Raw genomic sequence first — 13551 nt, forward strand, 5'->3', positions numbered from 1 at the left:
GAGCTGCAAACCCCGCCTCGCTCAGCAGTGGTCAATCTCCATGGCTGGACCCCCGCCCCGTTGCTGCCCGGCCAGCGGCTTGTGCCCCAGACCCTGTACAACATCCTGGCTTCCTCTGGTTACTCCCCAGCCTGCCGCTGGCTCTGGCCTGCGCCTCCTCCCCTGACCTTCCTGGGTCTGCAGCACACAGCCCTATTGTCCGATTATCTGCACCAAGTTCTTTGATCAGGGACACAGAACTCTGGCAGGGCCTGACTGACTCATCTTGGGCTCCAGGCCCTGCGCTAATTGCCTGTGGGTTTTGAGGGTGATTTTAGAAGCGTTGATTCAGTAATAAAGGAGTAAAGAATGTTGCTCTTACTGGTGATTTTCTTCTTTGTCAGCCTTCCCTGGCAAAGACAGATGTGCAAGAACATACTGGATTTATTTTATTTTAGTTTTTTTGACACAGGGTTTTTCTCCTGGCTGTCCTGGAACTCACTCTGTAGACCAGGCTGGCCTTGAACTCAGGAATGCGCCTGCCTCTGCCTGGGATTAAAGGCGTGTCACCACAAGTCTGATTTTTTTTTTTTTAAAGTTAACAATTAATTAAATTTTCAGACAATTTTCAGGACTGGGTTCTCTCCTTCCACCACACCGGTCTGGAAGATTGTGCTCAGCCATCCCACCGGCTGCAGAATATGGTTTCATTGAGAGGTTGTAAGAACTGAGACTTGGCCAGTACTTGGGAGCAGAGGATTTCTGAGAGTTCTAGGCCAGCCTGGTTTGCAAAAGGAGCTCCAGACCAGCCAGAGCTACATAATGAAAGCTTGTCTCAAAACAAACAAACAACAAAAAAAGAAAGAAAGTAAGTAATCAAAGAAGGTGATGGGGCTGATTGCACCGACCTATTCACCTGGAATCAGCCCGCAGGTAAGTGGCAGCAGGGCCAGGAATCCAACTGTGATAGAAGTCAGATACTGTCTCAGAAGGCAGAGACCGGGGTAGACCCCAAGGATCTTCCAGCCTGTACTGACCACTGAGTGTCACCCTGAGTCGCCAGCACCTGTGCCACCTTGCTGTTTTATACCGCCCTGGCAGGGAGATGTTGGTACACTTCAAGAGTCTTAGAACTTCCACAGGCTGCTCAGTCTTCCTTCCGTGAGCTCACTGATAACCCCATCTCTCCCCACGCCCCACTGGATTAGTTTGGTCACCAGGTGGGGGCAGGTAGGGAGATACATAGGGCCTTCGACTCAATTCTGGGTCCCTCAGGTAGTCAGAGATGCTCAGATTCCTCAGGCTCTGGGTCAGTGCAACAGGTAGCCCTGGACACAGCCTCACTGTCCAGCTTGGAGAGCAGCCGGGCTGTCTCCTGGGTGATCTCAAAGTGCTTAGGCAGAGGGTTCCGTCGCATGGTGCTGCCTTCAGGGGGAGTGGCAGCAGGGCCCAGGCCTCGTCCCCTCAGACTACCATAGTGCACTGCCGAGACAGTGACAGGAGTCTCCTCACACAGCTTGGAAGCCACCAGAGCCAGGCTGGACAGTTGATGTGTGACTGGCCGTACACCTCCCCAGGAATACTTCACCGGCTGGCGGCTGAAGTGGCCCCGGGACTGTGGTCCCAGGAGTAAGTCCTCAGGGTTGCGGCTGGGCCCTGCAGAGTGAGGAGTGCTGAGCTTCCCCAAGTTCTCTGGATGTACTCCCGGGAGTAACTGTCAACCAAGCAACCCTGGGGTGAAGTGCGAGCTACCCAGAATACTCACCTTCCCCATCTCTGATGTCCTCCTCCTCCTCCTCCTCCTCCTCCTCCTCCTCTTCCCTTTGGTCCATCTGCAGAGTTGCAGTCTGAAGGAAGAAACTGAGGATGGGACTCCCTGTTTTGGGATCTGTGGGTGTGGCTCACATGGGTAAAAAGGATTTGCTGTGCAAGCATAAGGACCCAAGTTTGAATTTCTAGCATCCTTGTAAAAAGCCAAGCATGGCTTGGGAGTGCTTGTAACTTGGATATTATGGGATGGCAACAGGGGTCCTGAGAGCCCGTTGCCAGTCCTGTCACATGCTTCAAGGTCAACGAGTGATTCTGTCACAGTATGCAGCCAGTGCTCGTCTGTCACTCACTCTCTGCTCCGGAAGCTGGCAGAGCCATACCTTTTTTTCTGGACTGAGAACCAAACCCCAAACTCATACATGTTAGACAAGCACTTTGCCACTGAGATTCATTTGCAGGCTGGCTGCTTCTCTTATCCCCTCGTTATAATACAGGACTGCACAACCAGCTCCCACCGCCTTTGCACTGCCCGCCCCTGCTGCCCAGTACACCCTTTCCTAGATTTGCCCTCACCCCATTTCACCCCCATATCACGTCAACCTTGGCTGAATCCACTTGCTCCATAAGATTTTCCCATACTTCCTGGGACAGACTCCTCCAGACCTCTCCGTGGACTCCCCTTCCTCCATCCTCTTTGCTTTACAGGGTCATGTGATGTTGCCTGTGATCAACTCCATGTTGATTTCTGGTCTTTTTTCTCTTGGATTCAGACACCAGGAGAAGGGGGTCTTTGAATATCTCTCTAGCTCACTGATGTACCTGAAGGGCCTGGTGCTTGGTACTTCTGAAAATGGGTGCTGACAGTGCTAGACAAACAGGGCTGGCCCAGCCACTTAATCTCCTAACCATGTTTGTCCACTATAGCCAGGACAAGTCAAACCAGAAGGAGTGGAAGAAATTTTAAAAGGAGGGCCTGTCGAAATGGCTCAGTGTATAAAGGTAATTGCCACCAAACTAGACAATTTGATCTCCAGACCCTACATGGTAGAAGGAGAGAACTGACAGGGCACTGCCAGTTATCTCCTGACCTCACACCTCTGCCTGTGTGCCCCTTCCACTAAATCAATGAATAAGTAAAAAAAAAAAAAAAAAAAAAAAAAAAGCAGGATTCAGGGTGGAGACGGGGGAAGATAAGCATCCATAATACCAGCTCTTCTACAGAGGAAGAAGACCAAATATAACAAAGTTAGGCATTACACAAGAAGAGAGGATGGAGGAAGGGGTGCCACGGTCAGGCCTGGAGGCATCGGTAGCAGGAAATATAATACGGGCATGTCTTATGGAACAGCTGAGATGGAAAGCACCTGGAAAATTACCAGAAGCCTCCCAGGTCAGCTAGATGGAGCATGAAGCCCGGCAGAGCAAGAACAGAAAGAGAGGGTGGATTCTGAAAATCGGCCCTTAGCTCCACACACGTCATGGCACACACATTTCCACACACATTAAGTACATCAATTTTTCTTTCTTTTCTTTTTCTTTTTTCTTTCTTTTTTTTTTTTTTTTTGAAACAGGGTTCCTGGAACTCCTGGAACTCACTCTGCAGACCAGGCTGGCTTTGAACTCCCAGAGATCCACCTGGCTTTGCCTCCCAAGTGCTGGAATTAAAGGTGTACACTACCATGCCTGGGACCTAACAAATTTAAAAAAAAAAAAGAAGGTGCCCGGAAAGAAGATACCCACACAACTACAATTCTGGCACTCAAGAACTAAGGCAGGGGCTGGAGAGATGGTTCAGCCATTATGAGCACTGTCTATGCTTTCAGAGGTCCTGAGTTCAATTCCCAGCAACCCATGGTGGCTCACAACCGTCTGTACCCTCTAATGCCCTCTTCTGGCATGCTGGTGTAATGCAGACAGCACTGATATACATACAATAAATAAAATCTTAAACACCCCCACACACCACTAAGACAGAAAGGCCAAAGAGAAAGACCCTATCTCAAAAGCAATAAAAAGGCAAGTATGCCGAGGCTGGAGAGATGGCTCAGAGGTTAAGAGCACTGGCTGCTCTCCTAGAGGACCCTCTTCAATTCCCAGCACCCACATAACAGCTCAAAAACTGTAACTTCAGTTCCAGAGAATCTGACACCCTCACAGACATATATGCAGAGAAAAACAAAAGTGTACATTAAAAAAAAAAAAGAGGCAAGTGTGTCATCGCAGCTACTTAGGAGGTTGACGCAGGTCTCCCTTGCTTATTACACTGTGAGTTCAAGGCCAAACTGGCAATTTGAGGAGACACTGCTACAAAATGAAAAGGTTGAGTAGATAAAGGCATCTGCCACCAATCTTGGCAATTTAGGTTTGATTCCTAGAACCTACATGGCAGAAAGAAAATTACTCTCACAAGTTGTGTCCTCCACAATAAATAAAACGTAATAAAAGAAATTCGGGCTGGGGAGATGGCTCAGTGGCTAAAGGTGCTTGCCACCAAGTACAAGGACCTGAATTTGATCCCGAGGACCTAACTGGTGGAAGGACAGGTATGAAGGTCTGGCCTACTCATGCCATGACATGTGTGTGCCTCCATACTCTATAAAATGATTCTAAAAAATGCAAAAGGAACAAAAATAAAGAGAACCGAGAGTGTGGCTTAGAGGTCGGCACACGCCTACTGCACACCAGGCGCTGGTTTCGATATCCAGCTGTACAAAAGGGGAATTGAACACATCTGCGGGACAAGCAGGCTCCTACCTCAGGAGGTGTGCTCTCGGGACGCTTCTCCAGGGCACTGTGGTGTTTGGGGTCTGGGCTAGAGTCTGAGGCTCTGGTCAGAGACTGTGTGTCTTGGGCAAGAAGTGGGGCCGGGTGCTGGGGAGTGGATTCAAGGAGTGAAGGAGCCAGGCCAGGGTCTTGGATCAGGGGCTCAGAGGCCAGCGGGAGCTCATCCATCCCGAAGATCTGCTCATAGTGCACAATGAGGAACTCCACAAGGTGAGCCTGGTGACCGGAGTCCAGCAGACAGGCCACAGGGCTGGCACTGGTGGCCCTGGGTCCATCTGGTGGCCGCAGCAGCGTAGGCCCAAATACGATTCCCAAATTGTTGGCAGACATCTTGTTTTCTTCAAACCGAGCGGCTACCCTGAGGATAGTGTGGAATTGAAGACATCAGTGGAGGACAGGGTAGGACCTGGAGACTAGCCCAGTGAGTTGGCCAGGCCACAGCAAAGTCAGCTCTGGTCACTGAGACCAACTAGTCACATGGACAGTGTTGGGTTAGGTTTAGGTATCTAGGGTTCAGAGCTCAGAAGATATATGACAGGTCAGAGGTTAATGTGTGCCACAGAGGTAAGCAGTTCCATGTCCAGGGAAGGAGGGCCATAATTCAAAGCTTAGGGACCCATGCACACCTGAACAGATGGGCCACCAGGTGCCGCAGGGTGCTGTAGTTAGAGTCAGGCAGCTGCACCAAGAGGGTCTTCAGCGAGCGGATAGTCTCAGGGCTGGGGCTGGGGGGCCCAGGGTCGTCCCCAGGGGCTGCATGCAGGGTCTTTGCCAGAGAGATGAAGGCGTCGTAGAAGTGGAAGGGGACCACGGGATCAGTGAGCTGGTGGGTACAGGAGGGCAGGTGGGCTGACGAGGGTCCTCAGCCAGAGGCCTCATGCTCCTGCCCATCCCCGCCACATGCCCGAGCCACCTACCTCCTGAAGGAATCGTTTGAGGACACTGGTGATATCATGAGGAGAGTTTCCCGACAGCTCCACCAGTGCTCGGCCGTTCTCAAAGGCCTGGCACAGCCGCTCCACGCGCACCCGAGACCCGCTGACCCGATAGATACCCTGTGGTATGAGGGACACCTGGCTTGTGATCTGGCCACCAGTGGGAACAGACCACCTGTGGGGACTGTCAATAATGAGGATGCCGCCTACCTGCAGGCCCAGGGCACGGTGCTCTATCTCAGCTGTGCATCTGGTAATCACAAAGGGCACCTCCTCAGGAAAATCTCTGGGGAGTTGTAGGAAGTCAACCCCAAAGAGAGGCATCCGAGCTGGAAGCCGCCGGTGTCCACAGAGGATGAGGAGGGTTTCCAGGCAGCGCTTGTGGCAGGTCAAAAAGCACTGGGGGAAGGGTCACATGGTTAGGAGGTCAACCGGGGACAAGAAGGTTATCAGGAGGTCAAGAGGGGGCGAGGAGATCATCATGAAAGCCAAGGAAGATGCTTCAGAGATCCTTCGAGCTGACCAGTGAGATGGTGCAGCAGGTAAAGGGACTTGTCACCAAGCCCGACAACCTGAGTTTGAGCCTCAGGACTCACACAAAGGAAAGAGAGAAATGACTCTTTAAACTATCCTCTAACACATACACACCATAACTGTCATGTACCCTGCCACACAGGCACAAATAGATAAACACTGAGACTGAGAGTGAGCTCATCAGACGAAGGTAGGTCCTAGAGCAAAAAAGGCTTTAGGGATCTCGGGTCAGGGTGTTTGGTGAAAGTCAGAGGTCATTAGGTCTCCAGTCTAGGCCACACCTCTTCACACTCCATCCCGCTGACCATGAAGGTTTCACATTCTCTGCACTTGGCTGGGCCTCGCAGCCGCCGTAGCCGGTGGGTCTGAGCGGCTGTGGACAGTATCCACTTCCTCAAGGGGCTGCCTACTCCGTTCTCCAACCCATCCCCCAGCTCTGCAAGGAGAAAGGTCAAGCTGTCATGGCCGCCCTCTTGTTCCTGCAAGCCCACCTGCCTCTTATGAGCAGCCTTACCAGGGTCTCGCTCCTCAAAGTCATCGGAGGACTCTGTGCCTGTAGATGGCGCCTTCACAAGCCGCCGAGTGGCAGTGCCTGGGAGCAGAGGGGCACAGAGGTAGGGTTATTATGGTGGTCATGAGACAGGCTAGGTCTAAGGAAACAGATTTGGTTTACAGAACTTTCAAGATATGCTTGGAAAAAAGTGTCAGAGACCAGAGGTTAAGAGTTAAAGAATGGGGAGGGGTGCGGGGTGGGGGAAGACTAGGGAGATGGCTTAGAGGTTAAGAGCACTGGCTGTTCTTCCAGAGGTCCTGAGTTCAATTCCAGCACCCATCTGTAATGAGATTTTGTGTAGTTGTACATGCAGGTAGACCACTGTAGACATAATAAATAAAATCTTTAAAAAAAAAAAAAAAGAGTTCAAGAATGGGCCAGGCCTTTGTCTGGTGGTTTAGAGGAAGCTCCCACCAAGACAGTGAGTGGGTCAGCACTCGAGGAAAGAGTTGTGGGGTAGATCAGAGGTCAAGAGGTAGGTTGGAGATGAAAGGTCAATGCTTGGCTAGGGTCTGGAGGAGAAATGGTGGGGGTAGAAGGGCACAGGTGTGTAAGGCGGTGGAGAACAGTCAGGTTCTACCCTCACCTGGGCTGGAAGTAGGAGAATCCAAGGAGCGGGACTCACTGCCACCGCCTACACTGTCCACATCACTGCCTGGAGTGGGGCCTGGAATCCCTAGATGAGGACATGTCAATCAGGCTAGTCCACACCCAGGCCCTCTACCCACTAGGCCTCAATGAACTTACCCTGGCTGCCTAAGCTGGCATCCTCCCAAGGGCCAGGCTCAGAGGAACCCTCCTCCAGCTTTGGAGGTAAGGGCCCTGAAAACTTTTTTGTGTCCTGAGGGGAACTGCAAGAAGAGAGGTTTGGTGACGTGGTCCCAGGAAACTGGCAAGCAGGCATGGAGTCTGGGTCTCAGCTCCAAGGACCTAGGTTTGTATACTCTGCTGTCCAGGACCGTCTCAGTCCTTTAAGCGTCCTAGCCCAACCATCCTAAGGCTGGGATAACTCATCAAAAGTCCCTCAAGATCCTGTAAGCAACCCTAAGTGAAAGCCATTGAGTCATTTAAAAACAATCAAGCAAGCAGGCAAGCAAGCAAGCAGGCACATGAGGGGCTGGAGAGGCGGCTCAGGGCTTATGAGTGCTTGGCTGCTCTTCCAGGGTCCACGATCAGTTCCCAGCACCCACACTGGAGGCTCACAACTGCTTCCAGCTCCACAGGATCCAATGCCCTCTTCTGAGGTCTCTGAGGGCACTTGCACACAGCTGGCATACACACATACACGTAAATAAAAATTATTTAAATAAAAAGGCACTAAGCGAGTTCCAGGACAGCCAGGGTTACCTAGAGAGTCAGGCAGTTGTGGTGCACACCTTTAATCCCAGCATTCAAGTGGCAGAGGCAGGCAGAGCTCTATGATCTGATCTACAAATCGAGTTCCAGGACAGCCAGGGCTACACAGAGAAACCCCGTCTTGAAAACAAAAACAAAAACCAACCAAACAAAAATCTCTAAAACATTAAAGTACATGGTGACTAGTTAAGAGAGTAATGCATTCAGCTGGGCTAGGAGGGTGACAAGACAGGGTAACAGAGGTAAACAATCAAACTATAGTGTATACATATGCTAAAACCTGGCATGGAGCTTCTAGGCTTACTCCAAGCCCAGCCCTAGGCCTCACCTGTGCACCACAGGCGCGACCTCCTGGAAGCAGAAGGCGGGAGATGGCGGTGGCGGGGCCCCGGGCTGCAGCCCCCGCACGAACTCCTGGTAGCGCTGACCAGGTTCAAAGGGCGCACAGCACTCAGCCAGCGCAGAGAAGGCACGAGGTCCTCGCTCAGCCTGGGCGCCTCGCAACTCAAACAGTCCCAGGGTCACCTGGAAAGATGGAGATGTGCATGATGGCTTAGGGATAGAGAAAGAAGTATTCACTGGTGCCCAAGAGTGACCATGGGGTTGGGGGAGGCCTTACCCGCCTAAGCACTTCGTCTCCTTGCAACACCAGCTTGCGTACATGTGACACTATGCGCCGCTTGGTGGTCTCCAGATCCTGCTGGCGCGCGTTGGCCTCCCGGACGCAAGCCTGATACAGAGCCTCTGCCTCTCGTGCCTGGGGAAACCAAGGCAGGGAGGACTGAAGAGAAGTTGGGGAGAGGGGAGTGGCCAGACGTCAGGAAATCTTGGTACTGGGTCTCCACCTTGGCCTGCGCCTCCTCTCGGGAACGCCGTCTACGCTCCTGCTGCTTGCTGGATCCGGGAGACGCCTGGGGAGGAGGGTCCTCAGGGGACCCCTGGGAGCGTGCCCACAGGTCCTCTCTGCGTTGAATGTACTGGAGCTGGGAGCGCCGCAGTGCCTGCACCGCCTCGTTCTTGGGGGCAATAAGAGGATCGTAAGCCCTTGCTTGCGGAGGCCTCCATCCTTCCGGGCAGAACTTCCTTGTGCCCGGCCTTACCATGCGCTTCTGCTCCCTCAGCCACTGCTCCTTGAACTCCTTCCTCCACTTCTCAATTTCCATCCTTTTGGCCACCAGAGGCTGCGGAGTGGAGAACGGGATAAACGGGGAAGCAGCTTCAGCCCCTCCCATCTGTTCCGTTTCATGCCCCAGCCCCTAGTATGGGCTCTGCCCCTAGATACCACCTCCCATCCCCCAGACCTGAACACTTTTCTGAAGCTAGTCTTTTTTTTTTCAACCAGGCCTGCTCTACCCTAGGCCCATGTACATACGCAGAAAGTTGTATGGCCACCCATCTCATCTTCAGGGATCCATCCTAAAGCTTTATTCCTGAGAAATGCCATCCTGCCAACCCTTTTTGTTGTATTTTTCAATAGAAATGTCTTAAATTTAGTTTTTGTTATTTTAAGTTGTGGGTATGTGTGTGAGCCTGTGCACAGAGGCATTAGATTTCCAGGTGGTTGTGGACCGCCAGTCGTGGGTGCTAAGAGCCAAACCCAAGTCCTCTGCAAGAGCAGTATGTACTCTCAACCACTGAGGCCCTCTTTTTAATTTTTTTAAAATTTATTTTGTGTTTGTGTAGAGAATACACTCATGCCAGGGCATGTTTGTGGAGGCCAGGGAGTCAAGCCTCTCCTTTCTCCACAGAGGCCCCAAGGAATCAAACTCAGGCCACCAGGCTTGGTGGCAAGTGCCCTCACCTGTTGAGCCGACTCCATGTGTTCTTTTCATTTTTTGCTACTGGGAATTTGAACCCTTGCACATGGTAGGTAAGTATTCTACTATTGTGCTTTGTCTCTAGCCCTTCCTTTTTTAAAACCTATTTATTATTATTATTATTATTATTATTATTATTATTATTATTATATTATTATTGTGTGTATGATGTGTGTGCAGGCACACATGCCATGCCATGTGTGTGGAAGTCAGAGGACATTATAAAGTTGGATCTCTCCTTCTACTTTTATGTGTGTTTCAGGGATTGAACTCAGGTCCTCAGGCTTGTGTAGCTAAGGACCTTGGCTGATCCCCACTTCAGAGATTGTTGCCTGCCTCAGCCTCCCCAGTGTTGGAATTAAAGGTGTGTACCATCATGCCAGGCTTGAAATCAGTGTTCCTTTTGTTTGATCGTTTAAGATAGGGTCTCACATGTAGCTCAGGCTGTCCTGGAACTCACTCTGTAGATCAGGCTGGCCTTGAACTCAGAGATCCACCTACCTCTGCCTTTCAAGTGTTAGGATTAAAGGCATGTACCACTATGACCCATGAAACTGTGTTTCTAAGATGAAGAATTTTAAGATTTGGGGCTGGGGGTGCAGTCCTGCTGTCAGAGACTTCCCTAATACTCCCACGAATGAAATACCTTCCCTAGTACCCTCTCAAATAAAAGCACCAGTTTGCGTGTGTGTGTGCGCGCGCGCGCGCGCGCGCGTGTGTGTGTGTGTGTGTGTGTGTGAGCACGTGTGCTCCTGTGTGTGCATGAGCATGCATGCATGCATGCGTGTGTGCAAGCTGCAGTCTCATGGAAAGCCAGGTTGGAATCTCAATGTAGGAATACTGGACAAGAGCATCTCTGGGCCTCTCCTTCCTCCTGAATGGGACGGCATGGAGCTTCCTCTTGTGGTGGGGGAAGGGCACCCACCTGGTAGTAGTCTCTCTTCTGCCGGGCCACCGTTTCCATGGCCAGGGCTCCCAAGCTGAGGTCATGTTCCAGAAACAAGGTGTAGATGTACTGGAGTGGCATTTGGCTCTGTGGAGGGCAGGGCTGCTTCAGGGTCTAAATGGACAGGGAAGGGGGGGCAGGGGGGATGGGCTCTGGGGCAGGGTTGGTACCTGCTGGAGGATGGACACCTTGCCAGCCTCAGCAATCTTCATGATATTCTTAGCAAACTCAAGTTCTACGGGAGGAGAGACAGAGGTCTGTAGGCAACTGGGGTGTGGGTCCTGCTTGCCATCAGGGGCTGGGCAGAAAGAAGCCTCACCATAGTTGGCTCTCTTGTCTGTCCAAGCCAGCAGCTCCTTGGCATAGCGGCCCCATGCCTTGGCATACTCTAGGGCAGCATCCACACCACCCTTGGTCCGAATGAGTCGCAGGTCTAGTTCTTCCTCTGGAACAAATAGGGAAATCCCTGAGCCCTGGCCCCTCATGGAACCCTTCTCTGAACCCAGTGACCAGATCCATGGCTTCCATCCCATACCTTATGGCTCCCTAGAGCCCCTTTTGGGACGGATGCCAGCATCAAAATTTACACATTCTCTATGCAGACTGGGGAATCCTTTAGGACAGGGGCATGGATTCACTGTGAGGTTGCTCCAGCCCCTACATCTGGCACAGAATAGTGAAGAAATGTCCTCCTCTACTCCTCCACCCTTGCCTGAAGTCCTCTCCTACCTGTGAGGGGTACAGGACCTTCTGGGGAGGGATCACTCCAACAACTGGCTTCATTGCTCTGGGGTAAAGGGACGAGAGACAGCATTCAGGAGCAAGCAAAAAGCAAGCGTGCTTGCCTCACTGAGCACCCTCATCCTGTCCCTTACCTCCTCAGTCACCACTGTGGCTGTGGCAGCCTTGTCAGGCTCCAGGTCCTCTCTGAGTACAAGGTCTCCAGCCAGGTGGTCGAAAGTCCTGGGGGTCAGGGGAGGATAATGGTGTTAGGAAGCCATTTCTGCCTAGACTGTCCTTTGTAGGGGAAGAGTCCTGGGGCTGCTAGGACAGTTGGGGGAGAAGGAAGAAATGTAGTCTTTGAAGTTATCTGTGATTCTAGGTTTGATCTGAGGATTTAAGGGAACCAGGTGAGGCTGTGGGTTGTTTATTTCGAGGCAGAAGCTCTTGTACCCTGGCAGGGCAGGCCTTCAACTCACTGTGTTGGCCTCTACTTCCCAAGTGCTGGAATTACAGTCATGCACCACCACCCTGCTTGGTTTGTGCAGTACTATGGATGGAATCCAGGGCTTTGTGTATACCAGACAAGCATTCTACCAAGCGAACTCCATCCACCACCACCCCTTGCCCTTTTGTGGTACAGGCAGGATTAAATGCTGGGCCTTGTGAATGCTATGCACCTGCTAACTACGCAGCTATATGCCCATTCCCAGGTGAGAGCGTTTTCTAAAAACAAGACTTGAGAAAGGGTTGGAAGGGCCCTAGGTAATTTAGGGGTTCACAGAGTGGGATTATAGTTATTTCAACCATTTTAAGGGATCATGAGGACCACTTTTGAGATACACCCAAAACGCCTGTGCCATCTAAAATACCAGTGGGCACAGGTGTTTGGGAGGCTCAGGGTCGAAAGTCAGGGTGTCCTGATGTGAGGCAGCGTGATACATAGATAGTTGGGGAGCTCAGCCAGATGGTGACACAGGCTCGGACTCACACGTTCCCCAGTGATATCTCGAGGTTGTCCAGGCTCTGGAAGATGTCACTGTACCTCTTTCTGCCCTCGGGAGCTGGGGTTAAGTCTGGGGAAGGGAAGTATAAGAAAACATGAGCCAACCACTGCCTCCCTCCACCCACGGTGGTGGCAAAGCAATCGCATGCGCCTCACCCAGCTCTAAAACAGAGGTGGAAGAGAGAGAGTCAGAGACAGAGACACAGAGACCTGTATGAGTCCACGGCTAGTGTGGGATGGCACTGCGAGCTTCGGTGGGCTCATTGCAGAGCGAACAGACGAACCCAGGCAAAATCAGAGAAGCGGTTGCTCAGTCACAGAGACACCCACACAGGCGCGGACTCATGAGCAAAGGAAAAATACAGACGCAGCTGCCACACGAACGCCGGAGTAGAGGGCTGGCTTGACAATGGAGCCACATGGACCCCAAGCCAGACAGATGGAACTGCACGTGGGACGCACAGGCGCTTAGCCCGAGGCATAAACACACGCGAGTACGGCTGAAACCACGAGGGACAGCACTGAATGACACTCGACACACAAAGACAGCCGGAAACGTAACCCAGACGTAGTCTCAATTTTGCCGCCCCTGGACCCATGTCCCCCAGGGCTCCCTGCAGGGACCCTGGCCGTGACACCCCGCCCCCATCCATCCGACACAATCAGAAGCAGAAGCGGCCACTTCCCCTTCCTGGGCCCCTTCCCCCAGGCATCCGGGGTGCCGGCTCTGCAGGGCAGTCCCTGGGTCAGGGGCCGGCGCCGTGCGTCCTGTGCGCTTCGGAGTTATCCAGGGTGCTGGGGCTCCCCACATTCCTCCCCTTGCCAGTACTCCTTTTCCGCTGTCAGGTCAAGTTGGGCTCCCTGATTTAGGCGCTGAGAAGTGGTCGTGGGAGGGCCCCCCACCCCGGTCCCCACGCCCCTACCTGTCTCAGCTGCGTCCATGGCGAGGCCCGGGGGCAGGGGGTGGAGTAGGGAAGGCGCGGTGGAGCTGAGATGGGACAGGGCTGACCGCCGCCCGGGACCAGCCCCGATTTCCTGCCTCTGCGGGCCCAGCGGTATCGCCCCGCCCCCGAGACGGCCACGCCCCTCCCGGAAGTTACCATCGCACTTCTGACTTGCTTTCAGCGCTCAGTCCCTGCTGCAGAGCTGAG

At 52.5% G+C, this 13551-nt stretch overlaps 1 protein-coding gene across 1 annotated transcript; it reads right to left on the bottom strand.

Moving 5' to 3' along the window:
- Positions 1–415: 415 nt before the first annotated feature.
- Gmip (GEM interacting protein) lies at positions 416–13452 on the bottom strand. Its single transcript, XM_055618871.1, has 21 exons — positions 13324–13452; positions 12386–12470; positions 11550–11637; positions 11404–11461; positions 10994–11119; positions 10845–10909; positions 10654–10761; positions 9012–9092; positions 8757–8927; positions 8531–8668; positions 8240–8436; positions 7303–7406; positions 7142–7231; positions 6517–6594; positions 6284–6438; positions 5679–5867; positions 5451–5588; positions 5160–5356; positions 4504–4891; positions 1745–1826; positions 416–1635 (listed from the first exon to the last, which is right to left on the bottom strand). Exons 1-21 carry the CDS (start codon positions 13340–13342, stop codon positions 1259–1261), a joined length of 2934 nt encoding a protein of 977 aa, XP_055474846.1. The 5' UTR covers positions 13343–13452; the 3' UTR covers positions 416–1258.
- Positions 13453–13551: the final 99 nt, after the last annotated feature.

Source organism: Psammomys obesus, unplaced genomic scaffold, assembly GCF_907164565.1.
Source record: "Psammomys obesus unplaced genomic scaffold, mPsaObe1.curated_primary_1811, whole genome shotgun sequence".
Classification (NCBI taxonomy): Eukaryota; Metazoa; Chordata; class Mammalia; order Rodentia; family Muridae; genus Psammomys; species Psammomys obesus.